General features: G+C 51.5%; 1 protein-coding gene across 1 annotated transcript; it reads right to left on the reverse strand.

The window, feature by feature from the left end:
* Positions 1 to 956: 956 nt before the first annotated feature.
* Positions 957 to 20,046, reverse strand: LOC132446854 (ATP-dependent RNA helicase DHX8-like). Its single transcript, XM_060037397.1, is given in 25 exon segments — positions 957 to 1,706; positions 2,003 to 2,182; positions 2,284 to 2,402; positions 2,404 to 2,481; positions 3,052 to 3,138; positions 3,140 to 3,181; positions 4,781 to 4,918; positions 5,698 to 5,853; positions 6,511 to 6,651; positions 7,149 to 7,330; positions 8,625 to 8,835; positions 10,021 to 10,206; positions 11,197 to 11,391; positions 11,892 to 12,073; positions 14,220 to 14,367; positions 15,030 to 15,127; positions 15,231 to 15,318; positions 16,517 to 16,708; positions 17,072 to 17,216; positions 17,774 to 18,172; positions 18,784 to 18,911; positions 19,307 to 19,392; positions 19,477 to 19,543; positions 19,659 to 19,744; positions 19,885 to 20,046. Coding segments are annotated over 25 exon segments (3,654 nt in total). The 5' UTR covers positions 19,985 to 20,046; the 3' UTR covers positions 957 to 1,486.
* Positions 20,047 to 20,248: the final 202 nt, after the last annotated feature.

The raw sequence follows: 20,248 nt of genomic DNA on the forward strand, positions 1-20,248 counted from the left end.
ACCAGTTACATCAGTTTACTTTAATCTTTCAAATATTGGCTTTTTATCCTCCTCAATTATTAAAATCTGCTTAAAATATTCTCCAAGGTGCTTGTAGCTCACTGTTTGTGTCGTGCTTACAAATGTTCGCTAGTTAAAGTATACATTGTTTGTAGTGCTGCTATGGACCTCCAGACCCGGTTATTAAATTATACGCCCCCTCTCCCTCGTTATCAAAGTAATCGCCGCATCTTTCCTCTTACTGATCAGAGTTATCCCTTCTTGGTCCAGGTCGCCGGGGAGCGCTACGTTTACAAGTTTGTGTGCGAGCCGGAGGCTCTGATCTCGCTGGCCTTCCCGGACAACCAGCGGCCGAGCCTGAAGGGCGAGTTCGAGCGCTACGTGAACGAGGAGGACACGGTGCCCCTGTCCCACCTGGACGAGGCAACGCCGTACCCCGGCCCGGAGCAGGCTCCCCAAAACAACATGGGCCCCCAGCAGCCCTACTCCAAAGGCTACATGTACTAATCCCCCTCCCCCCCACCCGCTACGCCCCACCCAGGTACCTTCACCCCCCCCCCCTCCCCTCCCCGCCACTGGCATCGTCTTCGTTGTCATCATCGTACACCACCTTATCGCCACCCCTGCAGCTGTTGCACATGCCCCGGCACCCCCCCCCCCCCCCACCTGCTCCACCCCCACCCACTTGTATATAAAGCTATGGTGAATTTCTCTTTTTCTTTTGTTCTTGTTTTTAAATTAATCACATTAGGGATTTTTCTTATTTTGTATTTGTTTTGCGTTTTAAGAGCTTCAATCCATAAACATGACTGTGGTTAAGAGATTGCCTAATAAAGACCCCATATTACTACTCTACGAGCAGTGTTTCTTGGGTTTAAAATGCATGGACGCTGGTTCTGGACGGGGGGGTGGGGGGGGGGGGGGGGGGGCATCATGAGACAACATCCACATGCGACTTCAAGTGTGGAAGTGTGTATTTCATCCTCCAACCACCTGGACAACTAGTCACTGTTCAAACAATCAAATCACACTTTTACAGATTAAATATACAAAAAGTAGAAAAAAAATCGTATACGTTTCATTTTGAAGGATAAACATTGGGAGATTTAAAATCTGAGTGGACTTAGCCTCACTCATTGCAGATCTAAGCTAGGAGCTCGACCAAGGCAACGCGACCCAAGATGGAACAGAGCGTCTTTACCATCAGACAGGGTCTGAATTATATACAATAAATAAACAGAGAACAGGAGCAGATCCCCCAGAGCTCCTGGAGATCCTACAGCAGGTCTGGAGATCTTCCAGGCGACGGGCTCCTCAAACCTCCAGGTCTGCAGGTCCTCCAAGCGGTTTGGAGATCCTCCAGGCGTTGGGCTCTTCAGCTCCTCCTGAAGGCCCGGGAGATCTTCCAGGAGTTTCTGGAGGTCCTCCAGGCCCTGGTCAACTCAGACCTCCAGGCTGTTTGGAGATCCTCCAGGCGTTGGGCTCCTCAGCGCCTCCTGAAGGCCCTGGAGATCCTCCAGGCGTTGGGCTCCTCGTAGCGGTTGTAGAGAGGCTCCAGGCGCTGTTGCTTCTTCTGCTTGCTGAGGCGCGTGGGGTCGCCCACGCGGTAGAAGGCCGGGGCGAACTCCACCAGCCAGCGCGGGTCGATGGTGGTCACCTCCCTCATGTACTCCTTGGTGGTCAGCACCAGCTCGTGGTACACCAGCCTGGGGGAGACGGGAGGGGATGTGATCCATGAAACAAATGAAATGTGAAGTCAGGAAGGTGTGGGAGAGAAAGGGGAAGACATGTCGCAAAGGACCACGGGCAGGAATCAAACCCAAGTTGCTCCGGTAAGGACTGGGCCTTCAGGGTACGCACCCCGGGTGAACCGCCCCATGCAATTAGTATTTTTAAGCAACAATCATAAAGATTAAATTAACTCAAATGTGGCAGTTTTCACTGAAACAAAAGGGCAACGTCGAGGTCTCTGCACCACAAATAAGAGACGTGGCGTCCTCACCACTCGGGCTGTCGGTTGAACAGCGTGCTGGAGGGGTGCAGGTAGACCACCTGCTGGTCGATCAGCGTGCGGTAGCCCTCCTGCGGGTGCTTCCGGGCGGCGTTCCGGAAGTATCCGCTGCAGATGGCCTTCTGCACGCGCATCATGGCCTTGCCGCACGACACCACGTCCAGCTTGTGTCTGCGGAGGAGACGGGAACGTTTGAGGAGCGGAACGCCGAACCTCCACACTCAAAACGAGTTCAGGGGATCAACGGATCCACCAGACGCCGATGATGCTACCTGTCCATGATGCTGAGCATCTGCTTGCGGATGTCCTGCGCTCGCTTCAAGGAGCGCGCCTGGATGAAGTTCTCGAAGCACCAGGGGTTGGCGAACTTGTTGTTCTTCCAGGAGTTGTAGAACGGCCAGCAGCGGGAGGTGGTCCCCCTCCAGCTGGAAGAACTTGGCCTTCTTCTGGTCGGCCTGCGGCTGCTTGTCCTGTTGGGAGAGACCTCGTGGTTCTTATACGGACCCAGCAGAAGGCCCGTCCCAGTGGACCACTAGGGGTCAGGGAAACAGGATGCAGGCCTTCGTGACGGATCACCAGACCTGCTGGGTTTCTGTTCGCTCCACATGTGGTAGAACCAACAACACACGATAGCACGACGATGGGAATGGGATTCAGTCAGGGGTTGACCCACGAACAGATGTCCTGTTATTGAAACTAACATGTGTCAGGGGGGAGGCTAAATCAGTTACCATCACGGATTGGATATTAGCCTACTTTAATGTATAGATGAGTTCTTATATCGACTTAATCAGCTGAAGTTTAAATATATCCTTCCACGGTGCTTTGAGCATATTCGTTTGTGCTTGGTCGAGAAAACATCTGGTCGATTGTAGTCTGACATCTGTTTTAATGTTGGATTCGTAAAGTTTTTTATAGGAGAGGTGTCGCGTAGTTTTAAAAAGAACGCACATCTTTGGAACACTGACAGATCAGGGTCCAGTGCTTAACAATGCTGTGTTCAGGCCAAAATAAAAAGGGCCAAGGAGCCGGTGGCGCACCTTGGGTCTGTAGAAGATGTCTTGGACGGACAGCATGGAGACGATGGTGAGCATCTCCTCACTGCAGCCGAGGTGGACGGACATGATTGAGCATCTTACACTGCATGGGCTCTAGAGGGAACTCAGCCATCTGGAGGAGAGAGACCAGCGTTAGAGGAGAGAGGCCAACGTGGGAGGAGGAGAGAGACCAGCGTTAGAGGAGAGAGACCAACGTGGGAGGAGGAGAGAGACCAGCGTTAGAGGAGAGAGACCAGCGTTAGAGGAGAGAGGCCAACGTGGGAGGAGAGAGACCAGCGTTAGAGGAGAGAGGCCAAAGTGGGAGGAGGAGAGAGACCAGCGTTAGAGGAGAGAGACCAGCGTTAGAGGAGAGAGGCCAACGTGGGAGGAGAGAGACCAGCGTTAGAGGAGAGAGGCCAAAGTGGGAGGAGGAGAGAGACCAGCGTTAGAGGAGAGAGGCCAACGTGGGAGGAGGAGAGAGACCAGCGTTAGAGGAGAGAGGCCAACGTGGGAGGAGGAGAGAGACCAGCGTTAGAGGAGAGAGGCCAACGTGGGAGGAGGAGAGAGACCAGCGTTAGAGGAGGAGAGAGACCAGCGTTAGAGGAGAGAGGCCAACGTGGGAGGAGGAGAGAGACCAGCGTTAGAGGAGAGAGGCCAAAGTGGGAGGAGGAGAGAGACCAGCGTTAGAGGAGAGAGGCCAACGTGGGAGGAGGAGAGAGACCAGCGTTAGAGGAGAGAGACCAGCGTTAGAGGAGGAGAGAGACCAGCGTTAGAGGAGGAGAGAGACCAGCGTTAGAGGAGGAGAGAGACCAGCGTTAGAGGAGAGAGGCCAAAGTGGGAGGAGGAGAGAGGCCAAAGTGGGAGGAGGAGAGAGGCCAAAGTGGGAGGAGGAGAGAGACCAGAGTTAAAGGGGGGAGGCCAACGTGGGAGGAGGAGAGAGGCCAACGGGGGAGGAGGAGGAGAGACCAGCGTTAGAGGAGAGAGGCCAATGTGGGAGGAGGAGAGAGACCAGCGTTAGAGGAGAGAGACCAGCGTTAGAGGAGAGAGGCCAACGTTGGAGGAGGAGAGAGGCCAACGTGGGAGGAGGATAGAGACCAACGTTAGAGAGAGGTCAACGGGGGAGGAGGAGAGAGACCAGAGTTAAAGGGGCGAGGCAAATGTGGGAGGAGGAGAGAGACGTTCAACGTTAGAGGAGAGAGACCACGTAAAAGGAAGAGAGTGCAGCTTCATGGACCTGATGAATGCTACTAGACAGATCTAACATATCATCTACATATATTCTTCCAACTGAACCTTTGAGACTTAGATTGGGCATCTGGCCCTTATATTCTTGATTTTTCCTTTTGCTCCTCGTTCCAAATGAACTCGGTTGGTGGACAGGAAAACTCAGGTTTGCATACACACACACACACAGGACAAGTTTTCTGAAGCAAAAAAAAAAGGAAAATGTGTTTTTGAACGTTTGCAAAAATAAATAATGAATGCTATATAACTGACTGTTTTGATTGAGAATAAGCATTACGTGTTTGGTTGGTAATATTGTCGTTCATCATCAGGCCTATTCCTGCTGCAGATGAGTTGCATTCATTCTAAAAATAGATTAGTTTTAAACGAGTACTCGATTGATCCTCTAGGAATTCGAGTTTGGAATTTACTACTGGTGCCCATCCCTAGTTGAGTCATCAGCTTATTGAAGCACAGGTTCATGATTCATCCGAAGGGTTCGCCTCACCCTTCGGCCAAGCCTGGTGAGCAGGCCCTCGTCGTCCAGAGCCCCCAGGGTGTAGAGCTGCTCCATGGCCATGATCATCGTCTCCATGGGGGGCGAGTCCATGAAGTCGAAGGCCAGCAGGTCGTTGATCCCCATGGCCTGAGCACCAACAGAGGGACGTTTGATCAAGGTCTAGGTATTCAGCAACCACAACTTGAGCTTTGGCCACAACTAGGTGGTCAGGACTAGTGATCGACCGATATGTCCGGAAAATAAATAAATAAAAGGGTTAATTGAGACTTGTGGGTATCTGCAGGTTTCAGCAAGACCTAAAACACCCAATGGTGGGGGGGATCCCAAGGTATTATAACCCAAGCATAGCATGTTTGTCGTTCAATGAGACTCATTCACCTACCCATTGTCGCAGGCTAGCTAGCAAGCATGCAGATAATCGTTTAGATATGCAGCTAGCAAGAAAGAAGCATCTCTACATGTCCTTCCTGAAAAGTCCCACGAGAAAAATAATGCCCCGACAAATTTAAGACCTTGAGTTACAGTATTTAAGACCAGCATATGACATTTGTAACGAATTTAAGACTTTTCAAGGCCTTAAATTTAGAACAGGAATTTAAGACTTTTTAAGGATGCGCGGACACCCTGCTTGTAACATTTATTATCATCATTGTGTCATTTTTAGCAAAAGCAGTAGCGGCTCCAAATATCGGCTCAAGAAGATCGGCAGCCCGAATCGGTCATCGGCTAAGGACCTAAATAAAATCCATATCGGTCGATCCCTAGTCAGGACGTCTGTTCCACACCAACAGGGATAGAGTTCAGAATCGGTCTCAAATCAATTCTTGCATACATATTACAACGAGGAGTATACTTATCCGTCTCTGAGAAAGTAGAGGAGAAAGTACAGAAGGCGCCGGGCTGACCTTGAGGGACAGCACGGTGCTGGCCAGGTTGGTCCTCTGGATCTCGGGAACGTTGGTGGTCAACATCTCGTCTCTGTAGGCCCTCTCAGTGTACAGTCTGTAGCACTTCCCTGGACCCGTCCTGCCGGCACGGCCGGAACGCTGCTTGGCCTGGGCCTGGACCACACACACACACATGGGAATACCGTTCAGTCTCATGGGAATACAGGAGAGTCCACATGAGAATACCGTTCAGTCACATGGGAATACCGTTCAGTCACATGGGAATACCGTTCAGTCACATGGGAATACAGTGGAGTCCACATGGGAATACCGTTCAGTCACAAGGGAATACCGTTTAGTCACGTGGGAATACCGTTCAGTCACAAGGGAATACCGTTCAGTCACGTGGGAATACTCTTCCATCACCCAACCCCAGGTGTAGCGACCACCCCCCACCCCTGGTGAGGTGACCACCCCCCCCCCCCCCCAGGTGTAGTGACCCCCCCAGGTGTAGTGACCCCCCCCCCCCCCAGGTGTAGTGACCACACCCCCCAGGTGTAGTGACCCCCCCCCCCCAGGTGTAGTGACCACCCCCCCCCCCCCCCAGGTGTAGTGACCACACCCCCCAGGTGTAGTGACCCCCCCCCCAGGTGTAGTGACCCCCCCCCCAAGGTGTAGTGACCACAGCCCCCCAGGTGTAGTGACCACCCCCCCAGGTGTAGTGACCCCCCCCCCAGGTGTAGTGACCCCCCCCCCCCAGGTGTAGTGACCCCCCCCCCAGGAGTAGTGACCACAGCCCCCCAGGTGAGCAGCAGCTCTTGCAGGCCCCACCTGTGAGATGGGCGTGACCACCAGCTGGTCGATGCCCGTCTTGGAGTTGTAGACGATCTGCTTGACGAAGCCGGGGTCCACCACGTAGTAGACCCCGTCGATGGTGAGGGACGTCTCCGCGATGTTGGTGGCGATGATGACCTGACAGGAAGAACCAGATTTTTTTTATGATCAATTATGATTTAAAGGGCTCACGTCATCCCACCAGGTGTGGGTGTGATTACCTGGCACAAGCCGTTTGAAAACCATCGTCTTCGTCTACCAGCCTACCCAGTGGACCGTAGCAAACGTTGTTCTATCTATCCTTCGTATATCCGGGTGGACACTCCCACTTGTGATGTCGCTACGGCACAGCTAAGGAATGATTTCCTAACGGCTTTTACCAGCTGGTCACACGTACACCTGGTGGCATGACATGAGCCCCTTTGATAAAGGAACTGTGATGAAAGATGAACCGATTTATCCACAGATTAAATGGTTTTAATTTCCGGGATCACATTCCACACTCCCGGATCCCATCCCACTCCCAACTCCTGAGTCCTGCAGATTCAACCGTTTTCATTTCCACACTCCGTCCTGAACAGCCGCTACCTTTCGGCTGGGGGGGTTAACGCCATGTCCTGAAAGGCAGCGTGTACCTTTCTGCTGCCCGGGGGCGCCGGGTCGAAGATGCGGGTCTGCATCTCGCTGGGCAGGGCCGAGTACACGGGCAGGATGATGAGCTCGGGGACGTCCGGCCCCAGGGACTTCATCCTCTCGTACAGGATCTCACACGCCGTGTCGATCTCCTCCTGACCCGTGAGGAACACCAGGACGTCCCCTGGCGAGTGGAGGAGGAAGAGGAGGAGGAGGAGGAGGAGAGGGGGAAGAGGAGAGGCAGAGAAGACGGATTGGACCAGGTGCTTTTATTTTATTGTTGCGTCAAGTGACAGAGCTGACAACATAAACAGCTGTCTGTCTGTCATCAGCTGTCATCCTATCCTTTCCTTTCCTTTCCTCTCCCCCCCCCCCCCCCCCCCCCCCGACTTGTCAAGACACCACGTTGAAGCAAACACGAAAATAAAAAAGTATTCTGGGATATTAACTTAAAAAAAAGAGACCAGCCTAACACAAATCATGCGACCCACATACAGTGTGGCCACGTGCCAACAAGGTTTCCCACAGAAAAACTAATTTATTTCAGTTGAACTGGATTGAATCTCCTGATGTGGACGTCCTGGGTCTTACCTTGGTCTTAGTGAAGTGGAGAACATCTTATACCCCGGCCCTAACCTAACCCAGACCTGGAGCCTTTAGGACCTGCGTCTCAGTGAGGAGGAGAACCTTTAATAACCCTAACCTAACCCAGATCTGGAGCCTTTAGGACCTGCGTCGCAGTGAGGAGGAGAACCTTTAATAACCCTAACCTAACCCAGACCTGGAGCGAGGAGGACCTGGGTCGCAGTGAGGAGGAGAACCTTTAATACCCCTAACCTAACCCAGACCTGGAGCCTTCAGGACCTGGGTCGCAGTGAGGAGGAGAACCTTTAATAACCCTAACCTAACCCAGACCTGGAGCCTTTAGGACCTGCGTCTCAGTGAGGAGGAGAACCTTTAATACCCCTAACCTAACCCAGACCTGGAGCCTTCAGGACCTGGGTCGCAGTGAGGAGGAGAACCTTTAATACCCCTAACCTAACCCAGACCTGGAGCCTTCAGGACCTGGGTCGCAGTGAGGAGGAGAACCTTTAATACCCCTAACCTAACCCAGACCTGGAGCCTTTAGGACCTACGTCTCAGTGAGGAGGAGAACCTTTAATACCCCTAACCTAACCCAGACCTGGAGCCTTCAGGACCTGGGTCTCAGTGAGGAGGAGAACCTTTAATACCCCTAACCTAACCCAGACCTGGAGCCTTCAGGACCTGCGTCTCAGTGCGGAGGAGAACCTTTAATACCCCTAACCTAACCCAGACCTGGAGCCTTCAGGACCTGGGTCTCAGTGAGGAGGAGAACCTTTAATAACCCTAACCTAACCCAGACCTGGAGCCTCCAGGACCTGCGTCTCAGTGCGGAGGAGAACCTTTAATACCCCTAACCTAACCCAGACCTGGAGCCTTCAGGACCTGGGTCTCACCTGGGGGCTCTGTGAGGTGGATCTGCATGACGGTGATGAGGGCAGCGTCCAGGTAGTCCGTCTCGGGCTCCTTGCAGTACAGGACCTCCACGGGGAAGGTCCTCCCGGGGATGGTGAAGATGGGAGCCTCGAAGAAGTATTGGGAGAACTTGACCGCGTCCAGCGTGGCCGACGACACGATGAGCTTCAGGTCCTTGCGCTTCAGAATCGTCTGAACGCAGAGCAGAGTGGGTGTCGTTCATGTTTATTACAAGTACTAAATAATAAAAAAATAAATAATAATATTAATATATACATGAAATAATATATCAAATATAGTATAAAGAGAGATTATGAGGAATACAGGAAGTATATATTAAATAAATATTAATTATTGAACTGAGGAAAAGGGGTAGGATTAAATAAGTGTTACACTTCTTCCTACTCCTTTTCAGACATATCAATTGAATGTATGTACTTTTTTTTTCTTTAGTGAAATAATTGGCACATCGCTTTTGTTTATTGTAGTGTCATGCTTTTTACTTTGTTTGGTGTTATTTGCGATGTTTGATTTGTATTTTGATATGTCTGAAATAAATGAAATCAATCAATGTTACTGCTGCTGCTCAACAGACGCATGTATCCACCACACGCAGATCCACATCTGTCTTCTCAGACATTGGGGATCCGACACAGATCCCAGAGCAGTTTGGCTGGGAGACAAACACCACAGCTGTTGCTGCTGCTTGCTACTGCTGCTTGCTACTACTGCCGCTGCTACTAGGGCTACTATTACTTCTGCACCTACTAGTGTTGCTGCTGCTACTACTTCTAGTGCTACTAGTGCTGCTACTAGTGCTAATGCTGGTGCTGCTGCTACTACTAGTGCTTCAGCTGCTACTGTTGCAACTTCTAGTGCTAATGATGCTACTGTTGCTACTTCTATTGCTAACGCTGCTGCTGGTAACGCTTATGCTGCTACTGTTGCTACTTCTAGTGCTAATGCTGTTACTGCCGCCTCCAGAGTCGGGGCCCCCCACAGAGAGGCCCCACCCTCTCCCCCAGAGTCGGGGCCCCACAGAGAGGCCCCACCCTCTCCTCCAGAGTCGGGGCCCCACAGAGAGGCCCCACCCTCTCCTCCAGAGTCGGGGCCCCACACCGAGGCCCCAGCCTCTCCTCCAGAGTCGGGGGGCCCCACCCTCTCCTCCAGAGTCGGGGCCCCACACCGAGGCCCCAGCCTCTCCTCCAGAGTCAGGGGGCCCCACCCTCTCCTCCAGAGTCGGGGCCCCACACCGAGGCCCCAGCCTCTCCTCCAGAGTCGGGGGGCCCCACCCTCTCCTCCAGAGTCGGGGCCCCACATCGAGGCCCCACCCTCTCCTCCAGAGTGGTGGCCCCCCACAGAGAGGGCCCTGCCTACCTTCTTGAGCAGGCCGAACAGCGTGTCGGTGTGGATGGTCCTCTCGTGGGCCTCGTCCAGCATGATGAGGGAGTACAGGGTCATGTCGGGGTCCAGCAGGCACTCCCTCTGTAGCATGCCGTGGGTCATGTACTTGATGACCGTCTCCGGGCTGGTGCAGTCCTCGAAGCGGATGGTGTAGCCCACCTGGGAGGACGGAGACGGGACACACCTTCAATCAAACGGCTCCCACTGGCTTTGACCGTCATTCATCACGACCCAGACGCGGCCTGTCGGCGGTCCAACCTCCTAGCCCAGACAGTAAGACACTACGTGGGTTTCGATCCCCGAAATTTGATGCGAACTTTGAAGTATCGAATCAGTAAACGGTGATGGAAACACCAAAATTCGCATCAAAATCCTCTAATTCTCAAAAAAGTTTATCCGCTCGCTTTAGGTGGTTTTTGAGAAATGCGAAACAGAGTAAATTCGCAAAATGGGAGATGGAAACACATTTTGCGAATCAGCTGTGACGCAGCGAACTTTGAACACACAGGACTGACAGGCTTTCCGATTTCCGCATAACGACCGGCCATAGCAACCCTGCCGACATCAACGTGTAACGTCATCACCCTATTCCGCTGCAACCACTTGATGGAAACGCACCTAATTCGAATTACTTTTTTGCGAACTTTCTAAAGATTCGCATCACCTTTTAGATGGAAACGCAGCTAGTGAAGCAGTAAGACGCTCCAGACCCTGTAACCCACTCACTTATATACACCTATATACATGCCAAGTCAAGGCAAGGCAATTTTATATGTGTAGCGCATTTCTTACATCAAGCAGTTCAATGAGCTCTAGCGGTTCAATGTGCTAACCCTACAAAAAGGGACCACAATGGAAATAAGCCCATGGGCTTATTTGTGCTATCCTTTCGACCTGATGTACATTTGCATGCTTACCTTTGTGCATGTGTCAACAAAGAATTTCAAATCAATAAAGAATTTAATTTCAATCAATCAATCAGTAAGACCCTGTGTATCAGTAAGAGCCCGTAGCAGTAAGACCCCGTAGCAGTAAGACCCCGTAGCAGTAAGACCCCGTAGCAGTAAGACCCCGTAGCAGTAAGACCCCGTAGCAGTAAGAGCCCGTAGCAGTAAGAGCCCGTAGCAGTAAGACCCTCAGGTAACCCACCTCCTGGCCCAGACAGCAGCCGTACTCCTCAGACACCCTCTTGGCCACGGACATGGCGGCCACTCGACGGGGTTGGGTGCAGCCGATCTTGCCCCGGGCGGTGTAGCCCGCCTCCGCCAGGTACTGGGTGATCTGGGTGGTCTTCCCGGACCCCGTCTCCCCGACCACGATCAGGATCTGGTTGTCGTGGACGGCCTGTGGGAATATAAGAACATGGTCGTCTCTGCTCAGAACGTGTTCTAGTTAGGTCTCTCATTAAAGTTTACCTCATAGAGGAGCAATGACTTCTTGAAAGTAAAAGTCAACTTTATTGACAATTTCAAAATATGTGCCAGGCATAAAGAGTGCAATAAGAACAAAAGGATAAAATAAGGTCAAATAAGTAATATTTACAATGAATACATTCTAAATTGTGCAAAAGGTAAGGCAAAACAAAACGGTATATCAAAAACATAAATTAATTTAAAAAAAAAGGTAAATAAATGGAAATCTGCAATATGAGGAACATCATTTACAATACGTGCTACATGCAATAAACTTAAAAAATGACATTTGCCCCCAAACGACATTTGGGGACAAATGTCGTTTGCTGTACAAACCGTTCTTCTTTAGTGTTCTTATTTTCCATACCCATTTATTCAGTAAGTCACTAAAGCAGCAGAGAGGCAGACTGCCTGTGTGGTGGGACCTCCTACCTGGACCAGCTCCTCCTTCAGCTTGTAGATGGGCAGGCTGGCTCTCTGCTCCAGGATGGTGAGCTCCGTCTTCTTGCCGTAGGACATCTGGTTCCCCCCGAAAGCGTAGCGCTTCCACTCGGGGAGATCCGCGGGCATGGCCCCGATCCCCCGCATGTTGGCCGCGATCTGCCGCCCCTCGTCTGCAGAGGGAGAGCCCACGTTATCACGAGGAACCGACGTTTAACACGTTATCACGGGGAACCGACGTTTAACACGTTATCACGAGGAACCGACGTTTAACACGTTATCACGAGGAACCGACGTTTAACACGTTATCAGGAGGAACTGACGTTTAACATGTTATCAGGAGGAACCAACGTTTAACACGTTATCAGGAGGAACCGACGTTTAACACGTTATCAGGAGGAACCGACGTTTAACACGTTATCACGAGGAACCGACGTTTAACACGTTATCACGAGGAACCGACGTTTAACACGTTATCAGGAGGAACCGACGTTTAACACGTTATCAGGAGGAACCAACGTTTAACACGTTATCACGGGGAACCAACGTTTAACACGTTATCAGGAGGAACCGACGTTTAACACGTTATCACAAGGAACCGACGTTTAACACGTTGTCATGAGGAACCGACGTTTAACACGTTATCACGAGGAACCGACGTTTAACACGTTATCACGAGGAACCGACGTTTAACACGTTATCACGAGGAACCGACGTTTAACACGTTATCACGAGGAACCGACGTTTAACACGTTATCACGAGGAACCGACGTTTAACACGTTGTCATGAGGAACCGACGTTTAACACGTTGTCATGAGGAACCGACGTTTAACACGTTATCAGGAGGAACCAACGTTTAACACGTTATCACAAGGAACCGACGTTTAACACGTTGTCATGAGGAACCGACGTTTAACACGTTATCACGAGGAACCGACGTTTAACACGTTATCAAGGGGAACCAACGTTTAACACGTTATCAGGAGGAACCGACCTATAACATGTTATCAGGAGGAACCGACGTTTAACACGTTATCATGAGGAACCGACGTTTAACACGTTATCATGAGGAACCGACGTTTAACACGTTGTCATGAGGAACCGACTTTTAACACGTTATCACGTGGAACCGACATTTAACAGGTGACATATTATACCACCAGGTGCGAGTGTGATTAGCCGTTACAAGCCGTTTTGAAAATCTGCCTCTTCTGACGTGATAAGTGGCCGTGTCCACCTAGATGTGTGCTGGATAGATCAGTCTACCGGCCTACCCAGTGGACCGCAGCAAGCGTTGCTCATCTATCAGTCATACACCTAGGTGGACACGCCCAATTGTGGTGTCCGAAGAAGCAGATTTCAAACGGCTTGTAACGGCTAATGTGGTAGTCTGGTGGTATAATATGGCAGCTAGACAGACTACCAGAGCCGGATTCTACATTTGCATTTTGTGTGACAATGTCTTTAGAGAGATTGTGTTGCGATAAGGACCAAAGTCTATGACACATTTGGCTATCCACTACCCTATGAAGCCGTTGTTGTTGGCTCTCTACTGAAGACGAAGATAAAGACCAGTTCCGGCCGGATCCGACCCGACCCTGCTATGGCTTTTTAGTCAGGCCACTCTGAATGATTATCGCTTCCTTCACGGCTCCGTCTGCGTACCCCGTGACTCACCAGCGGGTCTGTGAGCAGCAGGAGCTGGTCTCCCACATGAGCTCATGCTTGACCCCCCGGGCCATGACGAGATCCAGACCCCAACACACATTAAGCCCACTCCAGATCTCCAGCCCACTCCCCGGCCCTGATAAGACATCTCCGAGTCCTGCGGTGCGGCCGCAACCCAGGATCTGGCCCGAGACGGATCGCTTTCTGCTTTTCATTAGCTTCTGATCCATCATCCTGCCCCCCCCCTCCCTCGCTCACTTCCTTCCCCCCGGCCGCCATTTTAATTAACTGCCGAGCAATAAATACAAACTAACATGAGAGATTTGAGGGAACTGGTTCTCATTGATGACGCTTGAAAATGCAGCGCAGATTCTACGACAACCACCTGTTCAGTTCCATCTAATTTGTGATTTAGTGAAACGGACGTTTCAGTGACTTTTACAATTCAGAATCAGCTTTTACGTTACCGTTTGGACAGCATTCTGACTGTAGTCGGGGGCGTACGGTCGGGCATGGGGGCGGGGCTTACAGGCGGGCATAGGGGCGGTGCTTGTATGAGTGCGGGGCTTATAGTCAGGTATGGGGGCGGGGCTTAGAGTCTGGCATGGGGGGCGGGGCATACAGGCGGGCATGGGGGGGGCGGGGCTTACAGTCGGGCATGGGGTCGATCCAGTTCTTGTTGAGGCCCGTGGGGATGGAGTCCATCTCCACGTTCCGGACCTGTTGCTTCAGCTCCCGCCTCTCCTTGGCCAGGGCGCTCTGCATCATGGCCGCCTGGGACAGGGAGCCGTCCGGGTTCTGGAGGACGGGACACGAGACACGGGACACGTCAGGGGACGTGAAGCAACGCAAGGAGGGCGTGATTCGGAATGATGTAGCGGACCATAGAGCAAGAGGCCAGACGTCTGCTAGTTTGACTCAATATATCAGTATGTAGACATACAGAAGACACATGAAATGTCAAGTGATGTGAAACAATAGACTGGGTACCCCCAGCCCGTTCAGCCCGTACATTTCTTTCTGCTTCCGATCTGCTATTACGGGAGCCAATCCCCGAGCTGGCTTTTCCCCCTGGCACGCTATTGGCTGGTTTAACAGAGTCATTTGAACTTGGCCCGTTGGTCACGCCTCTTGTGCTGAAGAAAATGACAGCAGCCTCCCCAGACCAACGTGCAATCTACGATTGATCTTGGTCTGGCGATACCCAGACTAGTGAAACAACACAAGAAGGCTGTGATTAGGAATGACGTCAACGATGGAGCAAGGGGACAGACGCCTGCTGGTTTGACTCAAGATATCAGTACATAGAGTACATCCGTTCGTACATCAGTACATGCATCAGTACATGCATCAGTACATACATCAGTACACACATCAGTACATGTACAGTACATCAGCAATGCCATGCATGTTTTACGGTTGCATTGCTGTTTTTGAGGAGATAAACATCCCATGTTTACCTTAACGATTTTAACAGGACTCAGGTTCATGGTCCACTTGGTCTGTCCACGCAGGAACGGAGGCTCTTCCTCCACCAGATCCACATCCAGGTCTTCATCTGTTGGGCCCAGCAGGTCATGGACAACCGGTTTACATTCTTCCCTTCCAACGCAGACTCACCATAGTCGGAGCAGAGACGGGACATGAAGACGAAGCCTTACCCTCTTCGTCGTTAATGTTGGGCATGATTCCCGTCTCCTCGTCGAATTCGGGGAACTCCTCTTTTGGAAGCACGTTAGCCGCGATCATCTAAGGAGGAGGAGGAGGAGACTGATTTACTATTAAATGGTAAATGGTCTGCATTTATACTGCGCTTCTTTAACGAGTGGCCACTCAAAGTGCTTTACAATATTGCTTCACATTCACCCGTTCATGCACACATTCACAGAAAGACGGCGGGGACAACCATGACAGCCAGCTCGGGGGGGGGTTAGGTGCGAGGGGCTCATCACAGGTCCACAACCACCACAGGTCCACACAACAACCGTAGGCGAACAGCTCCGTTTCTCACACTCACACTCTGCACCGTCTCCTCGTCCCGGGTGGGTGAACCGTCAGCCCGCTGACCAGCCCGCGCCTTGATCCAGTCTTTTAATTCACTGTGCGTATATATATATATATATATCTCCAAAAGTGTTCCCTTACCGAAATGTCTGCGCAACGCGTGTCCCTCGGGTTACTTTCCTTTACCCGACTCTCACTGGCTGACTCCTGAGACTCTCCCCACGGTCTCAAACTCTGAGAGTCCTGCCCCCCTCAGCTGTTGCTACTCACTGTGATGAGCCCCTCAACACCGCCCCCTCTGTGTGACGTCAGTACTGAACCCTTACGCCTTGTTGTTCACACTACATGCGTCCGTCGGCGGATGGCCGAGGGCGTGTCTGACGTATAGGGGACTAGTCTTTGTAGACGCATACTGCAGCCAATCAAATCGCCTCCCTCTACCAAGCCGATGTGTGGATAGTAATACAGAAGAGGACACAAACAACAGGTGACTAAATACAATCCTATTATTCCACATTTCTTTAAAAATATATAACGGCCAGATTTTTCCTGCTTCTCCCAGCTTGTTATTGTAAAATGGATCCAGGAAACGCGAGTGTATTTGCATAACCGCGATCTGATTGGCCGACGGATCCGGCGCTGCCTGAAAAGTTGAAAATGTCTCAACTTTTTGACGCAGGCCACGGAGCCAAATGGACGGACGGACCCACAATGCACTTCGCGAGCGCCCCATGCAAAGTCAATGAGATCCGTCGATGGACGGAGGTAGTGTGAACAAGCCCTTACGCCTTGTTCACACTACAAGCGTCGTCCTTTTATTACAAAGGCGATTTCATTGGACAGTGTCCTTGCATATATTTGCAAAACGCAGTCTGAGGTAGTGTGAACAAGCCCTTAGCCTAAGCACACGCTACCATACCGTAACAGTAGGGAGGTGGCCTACCTGCTTGATCTCCCACTTCTCCAGGTCGGTGATCTTGGACAGCCTCTTGCGCTCCGTGGGGTTCTCCTCCAGCTCCAGGACGCTGGGGTCCACGGGTCGGTCCGGGTTCCTCATGGCCTCGTCCGCCGGCCCCAGGTCCATGTTCCTCCTCCTGTTGGGGTTCAGGTCCTCTCCCGTGTGCTGGTCCACGTCCTGAAGGGGGGGGGGGGTTATTGATAAGACATGGGAGCCGGTGTCCTTTGGGGACAACTCATTCTTGTTCAAAGTTCTCTGATTGTGTGTTTATTAGAGAGTTTGCAGCTCAAGTCCCTTAGAATGAGGGTTAGTGTCATGGACGGAATGTGTTGGAGGAAATGGTGATAGATGAATGTTCAATAACTCTTTTATCTACAGATATTTAGGCCTCATTGGCCCCGTTCTCTCCCTCATCATGTGGTTTGGTGAATGCTCGATATGAGCAGGGAAAGAAAAAGAGTAAAAGGCAGAAATATCCGATGATAAGAGAGGATTGAATCCAAACGTCCAACTGCCCTGACCCCCGGTGGCGGTCCTCACCTTCATGCTGAGACTGGCCTTGGTGCCGGTGAACGACAGCACTTTGACCTTCACCTTCTGGCCCTTGGTGACCACGTCGGACATGTTTGCGATGCGCCCTTCTTTACGGAGCTCTGAGATGTGCACCAGGCCTTCCCAACGCTTCCTGCAAAAGCGCGCACAACGTTACCTACGTGTTGGTCCGCATGCACATCACCGTCATCGTGGGGCAAAAAGCCAGTGCTAACTTGGGTCTCTTCCCACCAATGACATCCCATTATCTCATAAAAGGTGATCTATGTAAGAGTCCAGCGTCGTCAAGAGAGAGACAGGGAAGATGCCCAAACATCTCCCCTCTCTGCTCCCTGCCTCCATACTTCCGCCGTCATGGAGAAGAGGGGGTTGCATTTCACACACCTGTGATTGGCAACCAAGATTAATAACGCAAACCAATCAGGGACGAGACACCCTGATTGGCCAGTAGGAGGAGTAGTGGGTCACACAGAGCCAGGCGCATCCAACAGAACAGATCTAAGCGCATTACACTCACTTATAGCTCACGGTCGTACAGAAATCACTGAAATAAAAGCTGTTGAATGTTAAACCCAGCCCCTTGGACTGAGGCATCCCCATGGATGCACAGGGAGGCTGACGTTCCCATTGGAGCCGTGGCTCAATGCAGGGAGCAGACCACGAAGACAGAAACAGAACGCTGCCACTGACCTCAGCCCCTCCAGCTGGACGAAGCAGCCGAACTGCATGATGCTGCTGATCTTCCCGTTGTAGATGTCCCCCACCACCGGCTCGTCGGGCGGGGGGCGGTCCACGATCTGGTCGTTGAAGCGGTTCGGGTCCCGTTCCTCCGGTTCCTTCCCGTGGTCCCCCTCGGCCTCGCGGCGCGGGCTGGGGGTGCGGTCGCGGCGCGGGCTGGGGCTGCGGTTGCTCCAGCGGGACGCCCGCTTCCCATGGCGCTTGAAGCCGCCGCCGCCGCAGCCGTCCCGCTCCCTGGACCGGGACCTGGACCGGGACCTGGACCTGGAGCGGGACCGGGAGCGAGGGCGCCCGTTACCTCGGCCCGCTTCCCGCTCTCGCCTGGCGTGCCCGGGCGGCTCCTGGTCCCACCTGCAGGAGGAGAACCGTGCTCAGTCCAGACTAGAGGAACGGTCTAGCTCTGAGCCACCATCATGTGGTTCGGCTGTTATCGCCAGATAGCCGGTCATTAGTGAGCCGGTTCAGGAGCTGGCTCGGGAAGGTAGACAGCGGACCTCAGGGTTCAAACACAACGCCTTTATGCTGGGATTCAAACACCAGAACCACCACACTAGACTACAGAGAGCAGTAGAATAGTAAAATAAAACATTTCCGTTCTCTTGTAACTGCTTCTCTTGAAGAAGTCGTATGCTAGTGGAATCGGTTTTACATGATACATAAATCTCCTAGAGAGCTTTAAGTCTCTATCTTACATTTAGATTAAGGGCATTTGGCAGACTCTTTTACCCAAAGCGACTTACAATAAGTACATTTGTCAGAAGAACAGAAACAACAATATATCACTGTCGGTACAGTAGGGATGTTCATAGAATTGTTAGTACTGCCAAGCACTAACAATCGCTAGATTAATCCATTCAACAAAGATAGCTAGGATAAGACATTACAAAATGTAAGTAATATTATTAAGTGCAAGGACGTGTAACATAAAATAAGTGCGTACATTACATTTCATAACATCCCACCTGTTCTTCTTCTTGCTGCTGGTGCTGCTGCTGCTGCTGGTGGCTGCGCTGGGCATCAGCATCTCCAGCTCCTTCATAGCCGCCGCCGCCACACTCTCATCGTCCTTCTCCCGCTGTGGAGGGGCAACCTGGAGGCACAGAAAACCTTAGGCATGGTATATTGGAAATGGACTAGAGTTATTTAGCTTTTCTAAACAGTGGCCACACAAAGCGCTTCACAATATTGCCTGACATTCATCCATTCGTGCACACATTTTCACAAAGACGGCAGTGTGTGTCACGCAGTCTTCGGGAGCAGTTAGGGTGACGCATCTTGCTCAGGGACACCTTGACACACTAGCTAAGTGGAGCCGGGGATCGAACCGGCAACCTTCCGGTTACCAGCCAACCCGCTATACCTCCTGAGACACATTTCGCCCTGCTCGGGCTCATCTAAAACATGCAAACACCCCCTCTCATGTTATGATACGGCGGATTTTTAAATCTCCACACATGAAAGAAACGGGGTTAGGTCGGAGCTCACCTTCCACATGGGGTCGTCTGGTTTGCAGAGAGCGGGGAACACGTCCTTCAGCTTGTCCTTATCACTCTTTGGTTTGGCCTCGGACCCTGTCAATCACACAGAGAAGACGTTAAGACCCCAGCGACACCAGTTGTGTTGACGTTGTGTTGTGTTATGGATTGTGGGTTTACCTCTGCTTGTAGATGGGGGGGCTTGCATGGTTTGGATGAGCCTGAGTAGGTTACCAATGAGGGTATCCTGTGGAAGACGAACAGCATGTTAACCCACTGCATATATACTCACATGCACACACAACACACATACAAGACCCCTCTGAGGGGACATTAAAAGGTGAAGGGGTGCGGACACTTACTGCGAAATCAGCTCCATTCTTCAGAAGAACTGCTTTAAATCTGTCAAATGTCGTGTGTTTCTCAGCGAGGCTGATGATAAATTCCGCTTTAAGAGAGAATGAGAAACGTGAGCTCTAAGTTCAGCTGCAGGTTAGTGATGATACAGTAAACGAGTCCGATGAGGGTAACTTGCATACGTAAAGAAACGCTAAACACACATAAAACCCCGAGACAACCTCCACTCACCAAGATCCTTCTCGCTGATTCCGAGATGATTCTCCAACTCCGTACATACTTTGGACACCAAGGATAAATACTCCAGACGTTTTATTTCCAGTTCCGCCATCTTTGATGTTTAGACCGGAGCTGACTGCAGGTTAGGTTCTTCGTCGAAAATGTTTGATAAATGTGGCGTTGATGCTGCCCCCTAGAGGCCGGCTGCGGTGCTGCTGTACTGATACCCCCTAGAGGCCGGCTGCAGGCTGCAGGATAACTTCTAGACGACCTTCATTGTTTGAGATCGTTGTTACCATGGAAACGTTTACCGCCGGCGCGAAAGTCAAGTCGTCGGTTACTGTGACCAATGAACTCGATCGTTTTTACAGAGCCT

This window comes from Gadus macrocephalus, chromosome 18 (assembly GCF_031168955.1).
Source record: "Gadus macrocephalus chromosome 18, ASM3116895v1".
Lineage (NCBI taxonomy): Eukaryota > Metazoa > Chordata > Actinopteri > Gadiformes > Gadidae > Gadus > Gadus macrocephalus.